Genomic DNA, 17,868 nt, shown 5'->3' with positions numbered 1-17,868 from the left:
GAGTGTATTTAATATCCAGGAGTTTATAGTAATGAGATTAAAAATACAAACTAAACACAACAAGTAGTTAGAGGGACATATTTATTTGTTGTCATATAGTGCAAATCACAGCATGTTGGTCATTCTACTAACACCGCATGGTGCTACAGGAAGCTCCAAAGTCAAAGACAATCCGTTCTGTGACACTGGTTGACAAAACCAGTGTCAAAACCAACAATGTTTCCCATTTGAAAATATATAAAGTGAATTCATTACTTCAAGGCTCGAACTGTGGCCAACATAAAACAACAACTTTACAATAAAATGCTTCAATTAGCATTGTAACATTCTTCACGGTCATACAAGTAGAAGGAAAAGTCGTGAACCACTGTAAAGTCAAACACCTGACAACACATAATGAAGTGTAATGGGCAGTAAAAATGTTGGCAAGCTTTTTGTAGGTCATTTTCTTGCACCTCAATATACTTCCAACTACATGCTATTTACGTTAGCATCTGTTTGGTCAAATGATTTTGCATTTGCAAATTAAATTAAACTAATTGCATTGCTCATCTCGTACTAAACGTTCCAGAAAATTCAGTTTGAACTCCAAATTGTACCACTTTTGAGGCGTTTGACTATGTAGGTTCCACTGTATTTGTAAAATTTCAAGAGACAATCAAGGCAAGGAATATACCCCAAATATTTCTTATTTACAATAGACATACATATTGCTTTGCACTTCCTGGGCAATTTCTTAGCAGCTTAAAATATAGACACATTTTAATTATATAATTATAGAACAATAATAACATAATTCTGCTCCAATTTATAGACTTTAGATCATTTTAAAGAGTTTTTCGAGAGGACTCAGAATAGGCTTCACAACCAGAATGCCCATCAAGTGAAGCATTAAAAGCATAAGCAGACATCAAAAGATTATGTAAGGCATCTATCAAGATTATTTACAGTTACCTGTCATAACATTAAGTACACCTGCGCGATTCATTTACTGTGATCCAAGCCAAGGTACAGTTAATATTGATAGTTTTAGCCAATCAAAGGATGCATCAATTAAGCAAATGTCTGCATACAAACTAAAGTGAATAATCTTTCAAACTCAGTATCTGTAAAACAACTGGATGAATACAGATAGACAAATAAGCAAAGCCAGAACTATAAGTAGTCATGCCTTCTCTTTTTAAGGAAATGCCTTTACCTGGGTTACATATTCAACTCAAGCAGGTAGCGCAGGCGACACTGACTCTCTTTGTAGATGAGATACTCACTGCTGCTGAAGTTGCTCCCCGAGTACTGAGATTGATATATAGGCTTACCCTGCGGGACAGCCACCTTCTTGCCCTCAAGGGTGATGAAGATGTCTTTAGAGGGATCTGAAAACACACACAGTCATTTCTCGTGTATAATGTGCATTTCCCGCCGCCCCCCCCAGATTTGTATTGTTTTTATTTATGTTTAACACAACGTCCCAACTTCATTGGAATTGGGGTTGTATGAGGGCGCTGGGATGCTGAATTGCAATCTCTTGATCACAGTGTCCATAAATGGCATCACTTGTGTTGGCTGCAGCATCTTAAGTTTTAATGTCAAGTTTTAATGTCAACAATCTGCAGTTTTCCAACTGCTGTTAATTCTTAATGATAATTCTATACTGTACGACTATTATATACTGTAGCGAGTAGTGACAACAATTCAGTTGTGTTACCTGAATTGGAGCAAGTATCTAAATATCATTGGATGACCGAAATGGGGCGGATGGGGCCAGTGAAACCGAGGAAGGAGGGGAAAGTGAGTGCGCGACCATATGTTGAAAGTGCCCAAAGCGGGATTAAAATGGAAAAAAATATCAATGACATCATCGACTAACCGATGTCAACACGCATTCATCACCTTGTCGTCGACTAGAAAATATTTAAAGTCGTTCAACCCCTACCTGCCGCCACGCTTAAGTGATAAAACTTGTGATGTTTCTAAAGTACCTGGTTCCACGTGACCTCGTGCAACTACAGAATCATATCCAAGTGGAGGCATTTTCAAGGAAGAGTCGTCTTCGGTGATGGTATATTCTTTCCCAAGGGCCACTTCACTCAAAAACATCACACCAGTATCTTTAGACGTGCGCACTAAAAATGAGAATGAAAACCATTTTTGTCACCATTACCGTGATTTCCAGATGTGATTGTGATAAGTCAGCATTTATTCAGCCTTACCATAACATCCTGACTTGAAGTTTTCAGATGCAAAATAGATACCCTGACCAACGCGACCCCTTGAATGGGGCATTACCCTTAGGCCGCTCTTAAGTATAGCGGCCACTACTGCTATGTCTGTGCCATGCCACAGCAGACGACGGTTCTCCAGTGCGTCATTCTCTTGAAATCGGTCCCCCTGCAATGTGCAATGATTAAATTTGATCTTCATTTTAGGATAAAGACCAAAATACAGCCAAGATCCTACCTCATTCTGTCTGTCGACTTCCCATACATTGACAATTTTTGTTTGACAATGTCCCTTTGTTTGCTGTAGGTACGTTTCTATTATCTTGAATGCTTTTGTGCCTTTGCGCATCAGAGAGAGCTTGCACTTAAGAGAATTGTAGTCCTGGTCAAGAGGGTGAGGAACAGTCGCGATCATCTCTTCCTGTGCCTTCTCTGTCTCTGATTTCAGGGTCTGGACGAGCTCAATGTCAGCAAGCACCTACAAGTGCATTCAACAATTTGGGAGGGGAATCATTTGAAGAACAGCCAATGGACATTGTAAATAATGATAATTTAAAAAACATTTTACAATCAGCATCTCTTTCTTCTTTTTCAATATTTCATCGTTGTCAATAATTGGTGGTCTGTTGCGACCAAAGTTATGGGGGATTGTTGTAAAGAACTTGGAGGAAAGTTCTTCGAGACGTGACTCGCTCTTGCCACTCAACGCTTCTTCGCTCTTGCGACTCAAAGCTTCTTCGAGGTGGCCCAACACCTCGAAGCCCTTTGCGATCTGACACTTACTGAGCTTACCCAAAGGCATCTTCTTGACATCTGTATCAAGACACAAACAAAGTGCACGCTTGAGATTTTAAGTTTGCTACATTGAGATTACGTAGCCCGGTTTGAAAAAATTTACAATGCAGGTAATTTAAACATTCATAGTTTCTGTTCAATTGCAAATGTTCTATTTGTTTTCAGATGCTTTCTTATACTTTCTACCTGTGCAAATTTCCCTAACCCTTGTTGTAGTAACAGACTTCTGAAAGCCGTGACAGGCTGACGAAGAACGAAAGATAGGTGGGAGGTAAAGTCAGACTAACTTTTGTAATAATAGTCAGTCATACAGACATTCCATTCAATGTCTCAGTCATCTATCTACTTTGCGAAATTATTATGGTGCCTGAACCGGTCCATGTACTGAGTCACACCCACCTAAGTTCATACATTCCATGGCCTCCTTAAACATGTCATTGCTGAAAACGAGCTTGATGAGCGCCTGTGTAGGTGCATCAAGGCTGCAAGGTAGGACGTTTTTAGTGACCTCGACAGCCGTTCCATCAACAATGTCCACCTAACAAATATGACAACACAAAGTTTTTGCAAAGGTTAACAATATGGTTTAAAAATGTTTCAGTGTTGCTAATGGCTCTGTGACATCAAGTTTCCCTCATATTCAACCAACCTTGCATGATCATCGATAAAATAACATTTACCTTGACCTCTTCCCCATCCACCTCGATCAAGGTGTACTTCCCAGAGTGAGACACAAAATTCACGCGATCACTCCAGTTGTTCTTTGTCTTGTCCTTAAACTTTTTTTCAAAGTCCTTCACAGCACTGTCAACGTCCGAAAAAGTATTCAGTTTGGATTGTCCTACCTCACCCTTAATTTGAATGAAAGGGGAATCGGTTATCAGTTAAAATATCCAATAAAACACAGTTAAAAATGAAAATGGAACACATAATAATCACAGTATAACTTTCTCAGGCAATTAGGACTTCCAGGATATCAACCTGTCTAGTTAGGAAGCAAAAATGAACAAGGCAGCCCATATTGACAGTGAGCAGGTCGTGGCCCCAGACCATTTCCTCGCCGTTCTTTTAGGATTATATCTGGCAAGCCGGGAGCACCCTAGTTGCTAAATACGTACAATGAGATCCTCAGATTATTTGTCAGACCATATACTGGTGCCCTAGACGCGGGATTCTTGACGCATTGCAATTCCGACTTTACGTGGCTGGAGCATGTCAGCAGTTCCTGTATGAACGTACCGATGCTACAGGGTTTATACCACGGACTTCCAGTTTTAACAAGAAGTATTTTTGTATCCCAACACATCCTGTCCAGGAGATTTCTGATGCCTTAATCTAGAGCAGAGAGGAGATCCAATCTCTCTTTTTCATCATAAGCATCATTTGGTTTTTTTAAGCCGTGTAGAGTCCCTTATTTCACTCTAATGCAAGACTTTTGAAACATGTAAACTATATACATGACCACATTATGAACATGTAAAGCCCAATGAGATCTGATACATGAACTGTATCAGTTTTGATTGACAGTCACAGTGGTATAAATTCAACAATGTTTGTTATTGTGGTTTTAGTTTACAGTGTAGAATTGCACCGTATCATACTGCGGGTTTTATGTAACTTCCTGCCATTTCACATGACAAAATACAACCGCATCTCTGTATAATGCAGCACAAGTTACAACACTGTATGGAACATCACAGTTAATATGCACATTGTTGAAATAAAATGTTTTATCTCCAGTTGGACGGCGTGCGACTACCGCATGACATCTGTTTTGTTGGTGTGACTCTATGTCAATCTCCTTTCATCTTTGCCAAATCATAGCTTTAGTGTCCATGACATTGCCTTTGATTTTCTTGCAGGAAAACTCAACTGTCTGGAACTGCTAGGCGTTAAAGCCGATATGTAAATGATGTTATTTCATTGAGTTTGGATCCTTCAAACAATGATGGTGCAAAACATTTATTTACCTTCTTTCCCACTGTCAACACAGGTTGTATTAGATATTAGTAGTTTGCACTTTGTATATTTATCGATAACGCATTACTTTTCATTTCATTATTTTTTCATGTCTACCATTTGTAGTTTTAATGTGCAATACAACTATTATGCATACATATCAATATGTGCATATGAACGGTTTCACACACTGTCCATATTGAGTGTATTATAATTCATCATTACATCATCCATCCATTTTCTGTACCACTTATTCTCACTCGGGCCGCGGGCCTGCTGGAGCCTAACCCAGCTATCTTCGGGCGAGAGGCGGTGTACACCCTGAACTGGTCGCCAGCCAATCACAGGGCGCAATCATTTACACTTACATTCACACCTATGGGCAATTTAGAGTCTTAAATCAACCTACCACGCATGTTTTTGGGATGTGGGAAGAAATCGGAGGGCCCGGAGAAAACCCACCCAGGCACGGGGAGAACACGCAAACTCCACACAGGCAGGGCCGGGATTTGAACCCCGGTCATCAGAACTGTGAGGACGAAGTGCTAACCAGTCTCTACTGTGCCGCCTCATTATATATCACTAAATATACAGGAAGATTGAAAAGTAACATACTTATAATTTATTCATATGTTGTAATATTTTTTTTTTATTCTTTTGTGCATGTTCCATGATTAAAGGAGCAAGTCTATTCTACCAAACCAACGACTTTGAAAGAACTTGAAGGGCGAATACGAGAAGTTATATCTTCCATCCCACAAGAGTTCCTTGTGAAATCAGTTAATGCGGTTCCCATGCAGCTTGAGAAACTCGTGGCTAATGCTGTCGCCCATATCGAATTGTAAATAAAACTCCATGCAATCCACTTTCTTCTCATGTTCATTTCTTGTAAGAATTATAGTTCAGAAATAAATTACAAGTACTTAAAAATAGGGAGTTACTTTTCAATCACCCTGTACTTTGCATTTTTTTTATACAAATATTACTGTAGCACCATCATTACTTATCATATACCAACATGCAACTTTTTTATTTATTTAGATTGGAAATACATTTCTTTTATATCTGCTCAATGCTTCAATGCTGCTCTTTGTATTTTTTATTATTATTATTTTTTTTCTAAATTAAAGTATACGTGTGAATATCATAGCTGTGAACATTTCGCTCACGGGATGAATAAGGTACACTATCTATCTTATGATCAGTGAGTCTATGTTCACACAACTTAAGAGGAGAATGTTGAAGATTTCCAAAGACAAACTTACCACCCTTCCCCATCTGTTCCATGAATAGTACTCATTGGCTTTTTTAATGACTTGAATTACATAAAACTTATTATTGTTATGCCCAATGTTTGTCTGATTGAGCATGCAGTCATAGTCGCCGTGCACCTGCAGGAAAACAATACAGAATTTTGGTTGAGTCTGTACAAAATACAACAAATGGCTGTGCCTTGCCGTGAGTGGTCACCTTTCCGCCGTTTGACAGGAAGCAATGCTCGTCCACCTTCTTCGTGCCTTTGACTTGTGGCCCTGCAGCCAGGAGGGCCTCATTCGTGGAGGTAAAGGCATCCTTAGTCTTCGGTAACTCGGGCTCCGTCTTCGCCTTCTTGCCGCGCGCCTTGGCTGCAGCAACAGAGCGTCTCTTTGGTGCCATGATTATTCTGTTTCAAGGGCGGTATGTGCACACGCACGCACGCGCACGCGCACACACACACACACACACACACACACACACAGCTGCCATGTTGCTCAAGTGGCCGCGATGTCGGGACATGTTCAGACATGCCCTGCTAATACAGCCATCACCACATTATTAAAATCTGTGTGACGAGCAGCTAGTAATACGGGTCTCCATCCCGCCCCCCCCCCCCGTAATGTATACATGTGAAAGATGTATAATTACAGTGTCTTAAGAACGAATCTGCGTCGCCATAAAGACGTCCCGAACTCACCTTTTAACTTCGAATGGGCTCTGACGGGAATGAAGGCGGGTTGTTAGACAAGGAGACACACACATACATATATATATATATATATATATATATATTTTTTATTTTTTTTCTTAAAACACCTCACAGTTGGAGGTCTGCACCGTCACGAAAGTCTGACTCCGGGAATTCGGGAAGTTTTCCGAGTGTTTACAGTAGCAGGAAGAGGCGGAGCTAGACTGTCAACCTTGCAGCCAGCCACCGCGGTCCAACACAACACAGCTATTCGCTCAAATCTTGGGCTACACCGCCACCTAGCGGGAATCTCGGAAAGTGAAAAATGCGTTGTTTTTCAAAGTAAAAGCAGGTGTTTGCAAATGGCTTGCTTTGATTAAACACGAAAGATAATCAGTTTGCCCCTCATAAAGGACTACAGAAATCAGCGAATATTTACTGTTGAGCGGCTGGAATCAGAGGATTTGGACTGTTTTAAGTTAAACAATGGCTCTAAACAATTGATCGATTATTAAAAAAGTGGTCGTTTACACATCACACATCGGAATGGGACAGTTCATGTCACAAAGAAGGATAACATAGACCTCGGCTCCTAAAATTATCTTTGTATTCAACTAATCAGGCCCAGATTTCACACTGAGCAAATACATTTGTGAGTGAATTGAGACAATGCGTGTGGAGTACTGTGGTGACATTTTTGTTTGGCGTTGTGTCATGAGATTTTTTCGAATGTAAAATATGTGCTTTGGCTCAAGAAAGGTTGGGAAACACTTCCATACGTCATAAAGCAAACTCATGTCACCAAAATGATACTAGTGTCCAGATGCTGATTTGGTGCATATTGCATCAGAAAGCACAGACAGTACTCCTTTCCATACTTTTTGTTGTCTGTCAAAAATAATCCTAAAACTCCTATAATTTCTCCACGTGTGCCAAGAAGGTTGCAAAATCTAGTTTTACCATGTGTGCTTTACTGTGTTCAATTTGAAGAATATATTTAATTGGGGAGGGGGGAAAAAAATCACATGCTTGTTAGATCAATCTTGTGTGGCGAATATGTTTACTTAATAAGGCGCCCCTCATGTTAACACTAACAAGATCGCATTAAAATGAATAAAACACAAGATGGCAGTGTTAAACTACTGCTGTGGCAGGCTCCAGTTTCCTTATCACTCCGACTGCATGCTGCTGTGTTTGTATACTGTATACCACAGTAGAGGATGCTAATATGTGTGCTTGGAATGTTAACACTTGAACTTAAGTGAATAAAAGTGCACCAATTGTAAAATACTGTCATCGTATCCTCTGGTGCACATTTATTCTTTTCGGCTGAATCTTGGCGAGATCTCCATTCGAATAGAATGCTTTGGCAGAAGATAGATCACAGTAAATACGTATAGATTATTATAATAAAATTGATTTAAAAAGTCTATCCACCACTGTGCAAATGCCAGGTTTAGTGATATAAAAAAGTACAACACAGTATTTATATAAAGAGTTCGCGTAAGAATACAGCAAGGAAACAAATAATGTGAATGATTCATCTCAAATAAACTACAAATGAATTCTCGTATTAATAAAAAAAAAACACATTTTATTTACATAAATTACAAGAAAGCACAAACTGTTCACCAAAATCTACATGAAAAACATCCTGTATATAATACATTGAACAGATTCACGATCATTGTTGCAGTAGAAACGAGGGCAACACTCGATGTAACCTTAACTGGCATCAATTTACTTTGTAATTGCTTTGAATCAAAGAACAGAAGAAAATAATTGGAACATTGTACTCACAGCACTTTGAGGACAACAAAGTCAGGACAATGGTCCGCTTTAATATCTGAGACACCTGATTGAGGACTAGTGGTTATATAATTGTGTTTACGTCTGGTGGAGCTACTCAGCTGATCTTCACAAGGAAGACGTGGTGGAGTCCACCACCTCTCGGCCGTTACACACCGTCGGAACAGCGTTGGAGGCTGATGCTGATGCTGCAAAACAAAGACACGGAACGCGTGGCTTTAAAGAGGTAGACACACAATGTGACCCGTCACCTGCCAGCGAGTGTGTGAAGTACCTTGAGAGAAACTGGAGGCCGGGCCGGTGGTGACGCTGAAGCGGGTGGTGGCCACTCTCAGAGTGCTGACATTTTTCTGCGGCTGGAACAGGATGATGTGGACTTTCGGAGCAAACAGGCAGCCCAGGACAACCGACCCGCTCAGACTGACCGAGATACACATAGTCGTGGTCTGCACCTGCAAACGTGTTCAAATCCACTCATGAAAGTCTGAATAACTACCATAAAATACACAATAGTGTATAACTACTACAGTGTGGTCATTCATTTTTGACACTGATTATGTGTCAGATTCAATTGAATTAGTTACAGTATCAACAATATCCCCCTCGTGCGAAATATTTGGAAACAAGTGTAACATGATTGATACATCGAGATTCGTGCGAAAGGGAGGGCAAAGGCTAAATGACCCTTGTTCAATTCAGAAGATGCTTTGAATATAATTGCATGCGCAACTGCATTGGAATGACTTCAGTGATTTTAATAATTCAGTGTTACGAAGGAAGAGGAGAGGACCAGGAATCTGCTTCTGCAGTAACGTTCTTTGAGAGATGTTTCCGGCTGGAGGATAAAGAACAGCGTGTAAAGCTATGCCAGTTTCACACCTTTGAAAAGTGTGATTTTATTTCAGGAAAACAGCACTGCTTTGCGCACTATAAATCCTGTCTTCAGAATGTATTGCTCTTTTTACTGTGCTTTGTGCTGTGTGGTTATTGAAAAGGTTTTTCGATGAGCCAGCAAGAGGAGGACTGGTATGGACCTTGAATTTCATTGCCCAGTGTGTCGTTGCTTTGGCTTTCTATCACAAGCTCTAAATAAATCTGTCATGTGCAATGCCCCCCCCCCCACTGTCATTAATGTAGTTCTTTAGTCATATTTTAGTGTTAAATTGGTGAAATATTATTACCAACCCATCCTGGTTTGATGAAACGACAGCTGAGGATTATGCAGGACTTTTCCTGTATTCGAAACTCACTCAATGGTTAAATGGGTTGAGTCTGATTGAAGGTCCATCTCTGAGCGCAAAAGGTTTGGTAATGTGTCAGAGGTTGTACTTCTGCCTATCCTGGCAGCCCTCGGTGTTTTCATGGAGGCGCCGTCTGTGACTGTGGGTGTTTAATCAGTTGTGTTTGCTGCCAAGATGAAATGACCAGGCCTGACATACAAGACGAGACCTTTCTCCCTCAGGGTGCTGAGAACAGCTTCAATATTTCATATGATAATCAGATGAGCTATTCATGGCTCAGTGGATTGTATTTAATTCATGTTAACATTTCATGGCAGACCACAGTCGAATTTTTCCCCTCGACTGGAGATTTCCATCGGGGTGTGACAACAATTTGAGAAGCGGTATTAAACTCAGGAAACACTAGTAACATTTGTACACAACTGACTCTATGCTTCACTCGTTAGTTATTGGTCAAAGGAGATTTTTGTATCTGTTTGATGAGCCTACTCTGGCTGCAGATTCCACATATTGCCAGCAGGGGAAAGGGGGAAGGCTTCATCTGAGCAGCTCCATATAGTCCCAGGACAGAGGGAACAGCTGGGACTCTGCATTCTTGTCTTTCACACTCCATTCCACACAGCAATGTGCAGGGACACACTGGGACGTCCAGTTCGCTTTCAGCCCTCGCAGTCCTGCCTGTCTTCTTTTTGTTTCTGCAGAGGCAATTGTGTCAAGGGATTCCACTTGTCTGCGTCTCCCTTCTGCTTTCCTAATGCCGCTATGTGTTCGGTTCCCAGGGGCAAATACCCCGACAACGTCCATCACTAATTTCTGTGGCAGTCTGTCAAGTTTGTTTATATGGCACTATTTTAAAATGACTATCTGATCGAATGTTTGGTAAGGGATATGTTGAGATTCCAAAGGTAGCCACTGGGGTAGTGGTTCTCAACTGTTGTCACCCTGGGACCCACATTTTCCAATTGTGGCAAAGTCATGAGCCACATTTATAGAAGTTAAGAACAATAAAGATTTGGGCGGGTTAAAAATATCCTCTGAAAACGTGTAGAATATTATATTTTGAAGGCCGTTTCAAGTGAGTTTGCTGTACTGCCAAAAGCATATTGGCAGCCCTGACATCCACCAGCCACAGGCTGAGCTGCAGTGTATTTGTTTACAGGGTAAACTAGTAGGTAGAGCCCAAGGGAGTAACATTTCTTGTCCCTTTCCGATTATGTTTCATCTGGGAACTGAAAAAAATATTTATACAACTACGCAATTTCCCCGCTAGCTGTCTGCGACCCATCCAAAATGGGTCTGCGGCCCACTTCTGGGACCCGACCCACCAGTTGAGAATCCTTACACTCGGGGAAGTCATTCGCGTTACAATATTAATGCATGATTTTGAAAACAATAACAATAGTACTGTATCATGCTACAGCAATTATGTGCCAAGCAATATTTAAAAACGTCTCCACGCCCGTGCGCAAATGCCAGATTTTTGTGGTATAAAAAGAAAATATTGCAATCATTTCAAATTTTTTTCCACCATTATGACCTATAACCTGTACAACTTAAGTAAAAAAAAAAAATCTTTTAGAGAGGGGAAGTAATTATAAACAACTGAGATAATGTGGTTGCACAAGTGTGCACACCCTCTTTTAACTGTGTTCATAATTATTAAATCACAATCATTGAGAGTCAACTTTCCCTAGTAATATTTTCTACTGGGCTTTTCTTGGCTTTTTTTTTTTTTTTAATTCTTGATTTAATTTACTTTCTAGCAGAAGCCTGAAGGTTTTGTGTTAACACTGACTGCTGTTTAGAACTGTTCATAATTCCTTCTTTTCTTGACTTTCATTGCACCATAACACATTTTCCCACATGCATTTGGGAGTTTTCAACTGTGTTTTGTGTGTACAGCAGTAGTGTAGCCCACCCATATAAAGAAGATGCAAGATTGTTTTCACACGTAATATAAAGCTAGTGCTTGGCATAAATTTCTGAAGCTCCTTCAATGTTGCTGTCGGCCTCTTCGGAGCTGCTCTGACAAGTTTTCTTATTATTTTGGAGTGATGTCCAGTTCTTGGTACTGTCACTATATTTTCTCCATTTGATGATGACTGTCTTTTCATGTCAAATTTTGTGCCTTAAAGTCTTGCGTACCCTTCTCCTGACCGATACCTTTGAACAATAAGATCCCTCTGATGCTGTGGAGCTCAATGCAGTTGGTGTGTTGTGCTGTAAGATGTGACTACAAAAATGTCATGAAAAGCCTATTAGAATATATGTCACATTAATGGTGTTTTTTGTTTTGTTTTTGTCATGATTATCTTGGTCTCTTCTTTTTATATTACAAAATCCCTTCTTCATTGATGGTGCAAACGAACAAAAGTCAAAATCGCCGTGTGGAAGTTTAGTTATTTTGATGCACTAACTCACCCTGTAGTCACTGGCAGTGACATAGAAAATGGGCTGAAAAGCCAGCCAGATGATGCAGGTTGTGTACATGGTGAACCCAATAAACTTGGCTTCATTGAAGTTTTCAGGGCACTTGCGGGTCTTGAAGGCGTAAACCGTGCAGAGGATGATGAGGACGCAGTTGTAGGTGAGAGACATGAGCATGCTGGAGTCTTTGCTGTTACACTTGAGGGTGACTACATCTCTCTTCTCTGGGCTCACTTCCTTTCTCACTCCCGGAGCTTCTATGAGCAGCCAGACCACCACCACCACCAGCTGGCAGGAGATCAGACCTCCACAGATGGCAACTTGTGAGGCTGGGCTGATAAATCGAGGTCGTTGGGCACCGCCCTTAACGCCGTTGAAGATCCGAGCAATGCGATTGGTCTTGGTCAGCAGGGCTGAGTAGCACACGGCGAAGGAGGTTCCTAAGCCCAGACGGCGCAGTGTACAAACGGCTGTGGAAGGTTTGGCGATGTAGATGAAAGTCATTGTGTAGCACATCAGCACTCCCAGCAAGAGAATGTAGGAGAGCTCACGTCCGCTGGCTTTCACCACGGGTGTCTCGTTGTGTTTTAGGAAGAGGCCAATGACGAATAGAGTGCACATCATCCCCAGACAGGAGATGGTGACAGGTCCAATGGCCCAGGCATCTTCCCAGCGGATGTACTCCTCAGGTAGGTCATAGCAACCTGTCAGATTAGCCAGAGGCCACTGTCCAAAGCTGCAGTCAGCACACGTGAACTCATCCTGCAAGTATTGGTAAGACTGACAAGGGATGCAGATCCAGCAGCACACATCTCCAGGCTGCATACTCTTCACCTCATTCTTCCTGCAGGGGTCGCTACACTGAGAGGTGGGTGCCCCAGCCCAGGGGATGAGACTAGTGTTCAGGATCAGACTCTGAGCCCAGTAACCGACCTTGCGATAGCTGTAGCGTCCACCTTCCTTGTGATAGTGGAAAATGTTGTAGCGGCCGAAGCTGTCTCCGAAGGCGTCAAAGCGGACGATATTGTCTGTATCTGGTGGACGAAATGGTGCTGTTGGAAATGAATGAAAAGAATGTTAAAAAACAAAAACTCTAATAAAACAGGGACAGTACATCATCCAGAAAGCGCTGGACAATGACAAAGACAGCTTTTCAATAGCCTCTGTCCTTTGGATGGGTTGCACTATAGATTGTGTAACACAGCAAAGGAGAGATGCTATTGAAAATGACTGCACTGCAGCCTATTTTATGTAGACAGGCAAAAAACTAACTTTTTCTCTATATGAACAGAGCAAGTGATGTTACAACTACAATTCAGTCGACCCTTGAAAATGGTGGTAGGGGTGTGGAGCTAGTTCTCTTTGCAAAATTGAACTTTAGTTTTTTTTTAAATCAAGCAGCAGTGTAGTACTTGTAGTTCTGATAGTGCGTTGCAAAGTACAATAATAATAATACACTTAAATTGGGAAAATAATCTAATATTCTCGTTTTAGAATTATGCAAATGAATGAAAAACAAAATCCACTTTGATATTGGCCAGTGAATACTTTGCTCACCCTCAAACTTGGTCTTGAGAATATAGTCCCTGTAAAACTTCCTGCCATTGCCAGGTTTAAGAGCATCGCAGACCTTGGTGGAGTTTGGGCACAAGGCCTGCCTCATGTTGTGCAATGCCATGGCCATCGCATAAACTGCATTCACCACAAACATAATCTTGGATTCAGGTTGAAACGGAGCCTCTCGCAGGGAGTGCTTCCCACAGCTTAAATTGTGGAGGCTGCACTGGAACTGGTTCTCCCAGAACTCTCGGAACCACGGATTCCTGGTGTTGTTGTACGGATGGAGAGCCGTGAAGTAGTCATTAAACTGGGGGATCTGATAGGAGGCCAGCTCAATGGTGAATGCGCCATCTGCAACAGCTTCGCTGCCCCTCACCACACTTTCCTGCGCGCCCCAACCTTCGCTGGCCACCCAGGTGAAAGTGACGTTCATGCGGTTGGCCGCCACCAGAAGCTCACGGGCATCTTCGCTGCGAGTAAACAGGATGACCACCTTGGCGTTGGACTTCTGCTGCAGGGAGCGGATCACGTTCTCATAGCTCCAGCGGCTCATGGAACGGCTCACCTTGGCTGAGGTGGCGATGCAGATGTGGCGGGCTCGGGCCTCCTGCTGAAAGGCATCAATACCGGTCTCGCCGTAGTCACCTTCCGATGCGACTGTCGATACATACGTCCAGTTAAAGTAACGTAGGATTTCGGCCATAGCCTTGGCCTGGAAGAAATCGGGGGGTACGGTGCGGGCAAAGTAGTCGTAGCGAGTCTTGTCACTAAGTTTGGCACTGGTGGAGGCGTAACTAACCTGAGGGATCTGAAAGAGTCGCAGCAAGTTGGCCACCTGGAAAAAACATAGGATCATAGGGTGAATACATATACATATATATATATTTAGATTTTTCAGCCATTATTGAATTTACTACACATTCATGGGAACAATTAAGTGGAAATATAAATGAATATGAAGGGGATGGGGACCGCACGTGGATGCCATACCTGCCGAAACATGCGTAGTAGGTTAAATGAAGACTCTAAAAAGGTGAGAACATGACAGTGACGGGTTGTTTTGTCTACGTGTGTCCTGTCTCTTATCTAAAGTCAGCTGAGAAAGGCCCGTGACCCTAAACGGGGTAAAAATGGTAGAAAATAAATGAATGCAATTTTGTATCCATCCATCCATTTTCCAAGCCACTCATCCCCTCAAGGGTTTGAACCCACATGGACATTTGTCACCTTAACCACTCGGCCAACTAGCGAGTGACAAGATGCCACAGTGAATAGAATTTGTCAAAAAACTGCAAATCCTGTCAGCTCCCACTCCGTTTTGGAAAGAAGACGTAGGTGCAGAGGATGAGGGCAGAAAGGTTTAGGAGTAAAGAAGAACAAAAGATTAAAGAAACTTTTCTAACTTCAAGGTTTTGTGAGGGCGGTGACAGTGAGGACAGTGTGCAGAAGAAGTGACAGCGTCTCTGTGAATGCCTAAGGGCAGTTAGACTGATTTGAAGGGGGGAAAAAAATAAAAATTACGGTTGGGATTCATGCAGTCTCTTATTTTGGCCTGCACTCATGATCTCAGATATATCAACACAGCATTTAGGAGGAAACTCAAGCGCTCCAGATAAAAGTCATATTCCACCTCAATTGTCCCTTTCTGGATACTGTACGACCACAATTGTGTCGTGAAAGCAATTTGGTTAAACGCTGCAACTAAGCATGTGAAACTGCACATACAAAATTATTATCTATCCAAATGACTCAAAAGGCATAATAAAACATTTTCTAATAGAAGTTAAAAGCATAAAAATTCAACCTACAAATAACTTGAGTCTCCCATTGCAAAAGTGGACATGCTAGAACATTTCTTGTGTGATGCATCACTGGGCTTAAAACGTGGGATCTTTGCATTCATGCAGAATCCGAGGGATGAATATCAAATGAGTCAATCTAGCAGAAATTTCCAGGCTTGAACGTTTGAACTTCTGCACACACACACACACACACACAAACACGCAAAAAATGACGTGAACTCCTGGAGTCAGATTTTCCTGTCGCCGCTCATCATTATCATAAGCAATTTAGGACTATTTCTGTCTCATCTAAGATATCTCGACCGAAATGAAAATCTAGATTGCTGAAATGCACGAGTGCACATTTCATATCAGTTCAAAGGTGAGGAAGCCAGGTCAGCTGAAGAATGCGTATGGCCTGATAATGACATTTCTGCAGAAAATTGTATTTTTCCTTAAACAGCCTTGGCAGTATTTCTCAACATGTGGCGAAGCAGCTGGCAGCGGTGTGCCTGCTCTCTTCAGACTCTTATCTGTCGTGGCAAGCTACACAGAAACATATATTTAGCCAAAGCCCACTTACTAAAATGAAAAATTGCATTGCAATCCTCCTCAAATTTAGGTAGCAATGAGTAACCAAATTGTGATGTGAAAAGGCTGGTGTTGCCTCGTAGGTAGACATTCTACATAATTTAAAGCCTCTTAATTGTTTTCCTCTAGGATGTTTCATTAACAAGATGCTGACTGAACTGTTGAGAGGTTTGAAATAAATTAATAACTGTCCATAAATTGCTGTGATATACTTTTCTTTTTTGTTTTACTTCCTGTGTAGTATGCGGACACAATCTTGTTTCTGTTGGTTTGTTACCACAAAGGCAGTCGGAAGGATGAGAGGACTCCTGCAGGGAAGTTACAGGTTGTAAGACAAGTAGGTTAAGATAACTGGCTGGTGTGGAAAAGCAGCGTGATGACCCAATGGGATTTATTCCAGCCATCAGAGCTTTTAAGCAGAAACGGTGGTGCTTTGAGATGTGAGTTCAATTTGTTCCGTGATCACATTCGTGTCTCAAATAATCTTTTCCAATTAAAATGAATGGAAATGCAATTAATCCGTTCCACCCCCACCAAAATACACCCAAAATTAATTTTTAAACGTTTTTTTAGTAAAATTGCACTCCTTAAGTATTGTGCTGTATAAAACACACAGTAATAACATTTGCTCTCCACACAAACTGCTAACATGGCAAATAACAACAAGGCTGCACCCAATGTATTGACCTTCCTTGGTCTTCTTCGTAGGACTATTGGCAATTTGCAAACCATCTTAATGGCACATTACTGCCACCAACTGATATAGTCCTTCCACTGCAAGGAAACCAATGTGAAGTGATGGTGGATGGATCTTGTGAAGTGTGCTACTGCCATCTAGCGGTGTGGGTCTGAATCACACTTGAATCTCAAATTTTGCTTGTATCGCAAGACGAATATTTTGTGACAGCTCGTATCTTCGATCGATCAATCAATCAATCAATCAAATGTTCTTTATATAGCACTTTTCATACGTTTGAAACCCAAATTGCTTCACAGAGTTAAAAACAGAGAATTAAAATAGCAGGAAATATACAAAAACCCACCCCTCTCATACCCACATATACATGTAACACACTCATACGAACACACACAACTACACGTACACACAAGCACAGAACTTATTGACTAATAGTATAGAGACATAGCAAGCCACTGAGGATCCTGGGTGAGGAAACGCAACCTGTGAGAGCCATCCACACTGAAACGTGCCACAGCCCGCATCCACAGAGGATGCCACATCAGAGACCACCACGACCGGGGTAGACTGGGTGGGACACCTCATATTGCGTATAGACCCCCAGTCCTCCCGTCTCCGGGAGGCTGTAGAATGGCATCCCCGCGGGCAGACCGAACACACCTTCCGGCGTTGATGGTCCCATGATGAGACACTGGAGTAAAACTTAAAAGACTAAATGACAACAACATAGGATGGAAACTGAAAGATAATCGGAGATACAATGAAACAGGGTGGGTGGGTGGGTGGATGGATGTGTTGATGACTAAATTACTAAATATATATTAAAGAAATAATTTAAAAGCTA

At 41.6% G+C, this 17,868-nt stretch overlaps 2 protein-coding genes across 3 annotated transcripts in view; both read right to left on the bottom strand.

The window, feature by feature from the left end:
* Positions 1-64: 64 nt before the first annotated feature.
* Positions 65-7,111, bottom strand: parp3 (poly (ADP-ribose) polymerase family, member 3). Of its 2 annotated transcripts, XM_061784904.1 has the most exons (10): positions 6,928-7,111; positions 6,444-6,636; positions 6,239-6,364; positions 3,695-3,865; positions 3,414-3,552; positions 2,788-3,032; positions 2,458-2,697; positions 2,211-2,388; positions 1,980-2,123; positions 65-1,373 (listed from the first exon to the last, which is right to left on the bottom strand). In XM_061784904.1, exons 1-10 carry the CDS (start codon positions 6,990-6,992, stop codon positions 1,204-1,206), a joined length of 1,671 nt encoding a protein of 556 aa, XP_061640888.1. In that variant the 5' UTR covers positions 6,993-7,111; the 3' UTR covers positions 65-1,203. The 2 variants fall into 2 exon arrangements, with proteins under 2 accessions (XP_061640888.1, XP_061640889.1); XM_061784905.1 differs by lacking the exon at positions 6,928-7,111 and having other exon boundaries at positions 6,444-6,830.
* A 1,103-nt stretch (positions 7,112-8,214) lies between these two features.
* The window catches only part of grm2a (glutamate receptor, metabotropic 2a), a 29,452-nt gene continuing 19,798 nt past the window's right edge, over positions 8,215-17,868 (bottom strand). Inside the window, exons 3-6 of the mRNA XM_061784901.1 lie at positions 13,953-14,790; positions 12,390-13,447; positions 9,002-9,179; positions 8,215-8,915 (exon numbers count right to left, since the gene is read on the bottom strand). Coding sequence (XP_061640885.1) covers positions 8,836-8,915; positions 9,002-9,179; positions 12,390-13,447; positions 13,953-14,790 — 2,154 coding nt within the window. The 3' untranslated portion in view covers positions 8,215-8,835. The remainder of the gene's footprint in view (positions 8,916-9,001; positions 9,180-12,389; positions 13,448-13,952; positions 14,791-17,868) is intronic.

Source organism: Phyllopteryx taeniolatus, chromosome 9, assembly GCF_024500385.1.
Source record: "Phyllopteryx taeniolatus isolate TA_2022b chromosome 9, UOR_Ptae_1.2, whole genome shotgun sequence".
NCBI lineage: Eukaryota > Metazoa > Chordata > Actinopteri > Syngnathiformes > Syngnathidae > Phyllopteryx > Phyllopteryx taeniolatus.
The sequence above is the reverse complement of the archived record's forward strand: the minus strand, read 5'-3'. Positions and strand labels throughout refer to the sequence as shown.

Bases quoted from the DNA above. Each gene is read 5' to 3' on its own strand.
- parp3 (XM_061784904.1), bottom strand. From the start codon at position 6,992: ATGTGTGTGTCTCCTTGTCTAACAACCCGCCTTCATTCCCGTCAGAGC. The intron at 6,637-6,927 runs GTGAGTTCGGGA...CCCTTGAAACAG, and splicing joins AGCCCATTCGAAGTTAAAAG to AATAATCATGGCACCAAAGA. The intron at 2,124-2,210 runs GTAAGGCTGAAT...TCTCATTTTTAG, and splicing joins CTTCAAGTCAGGATGTTATG to TGCGCACGTCTAAAGATACT.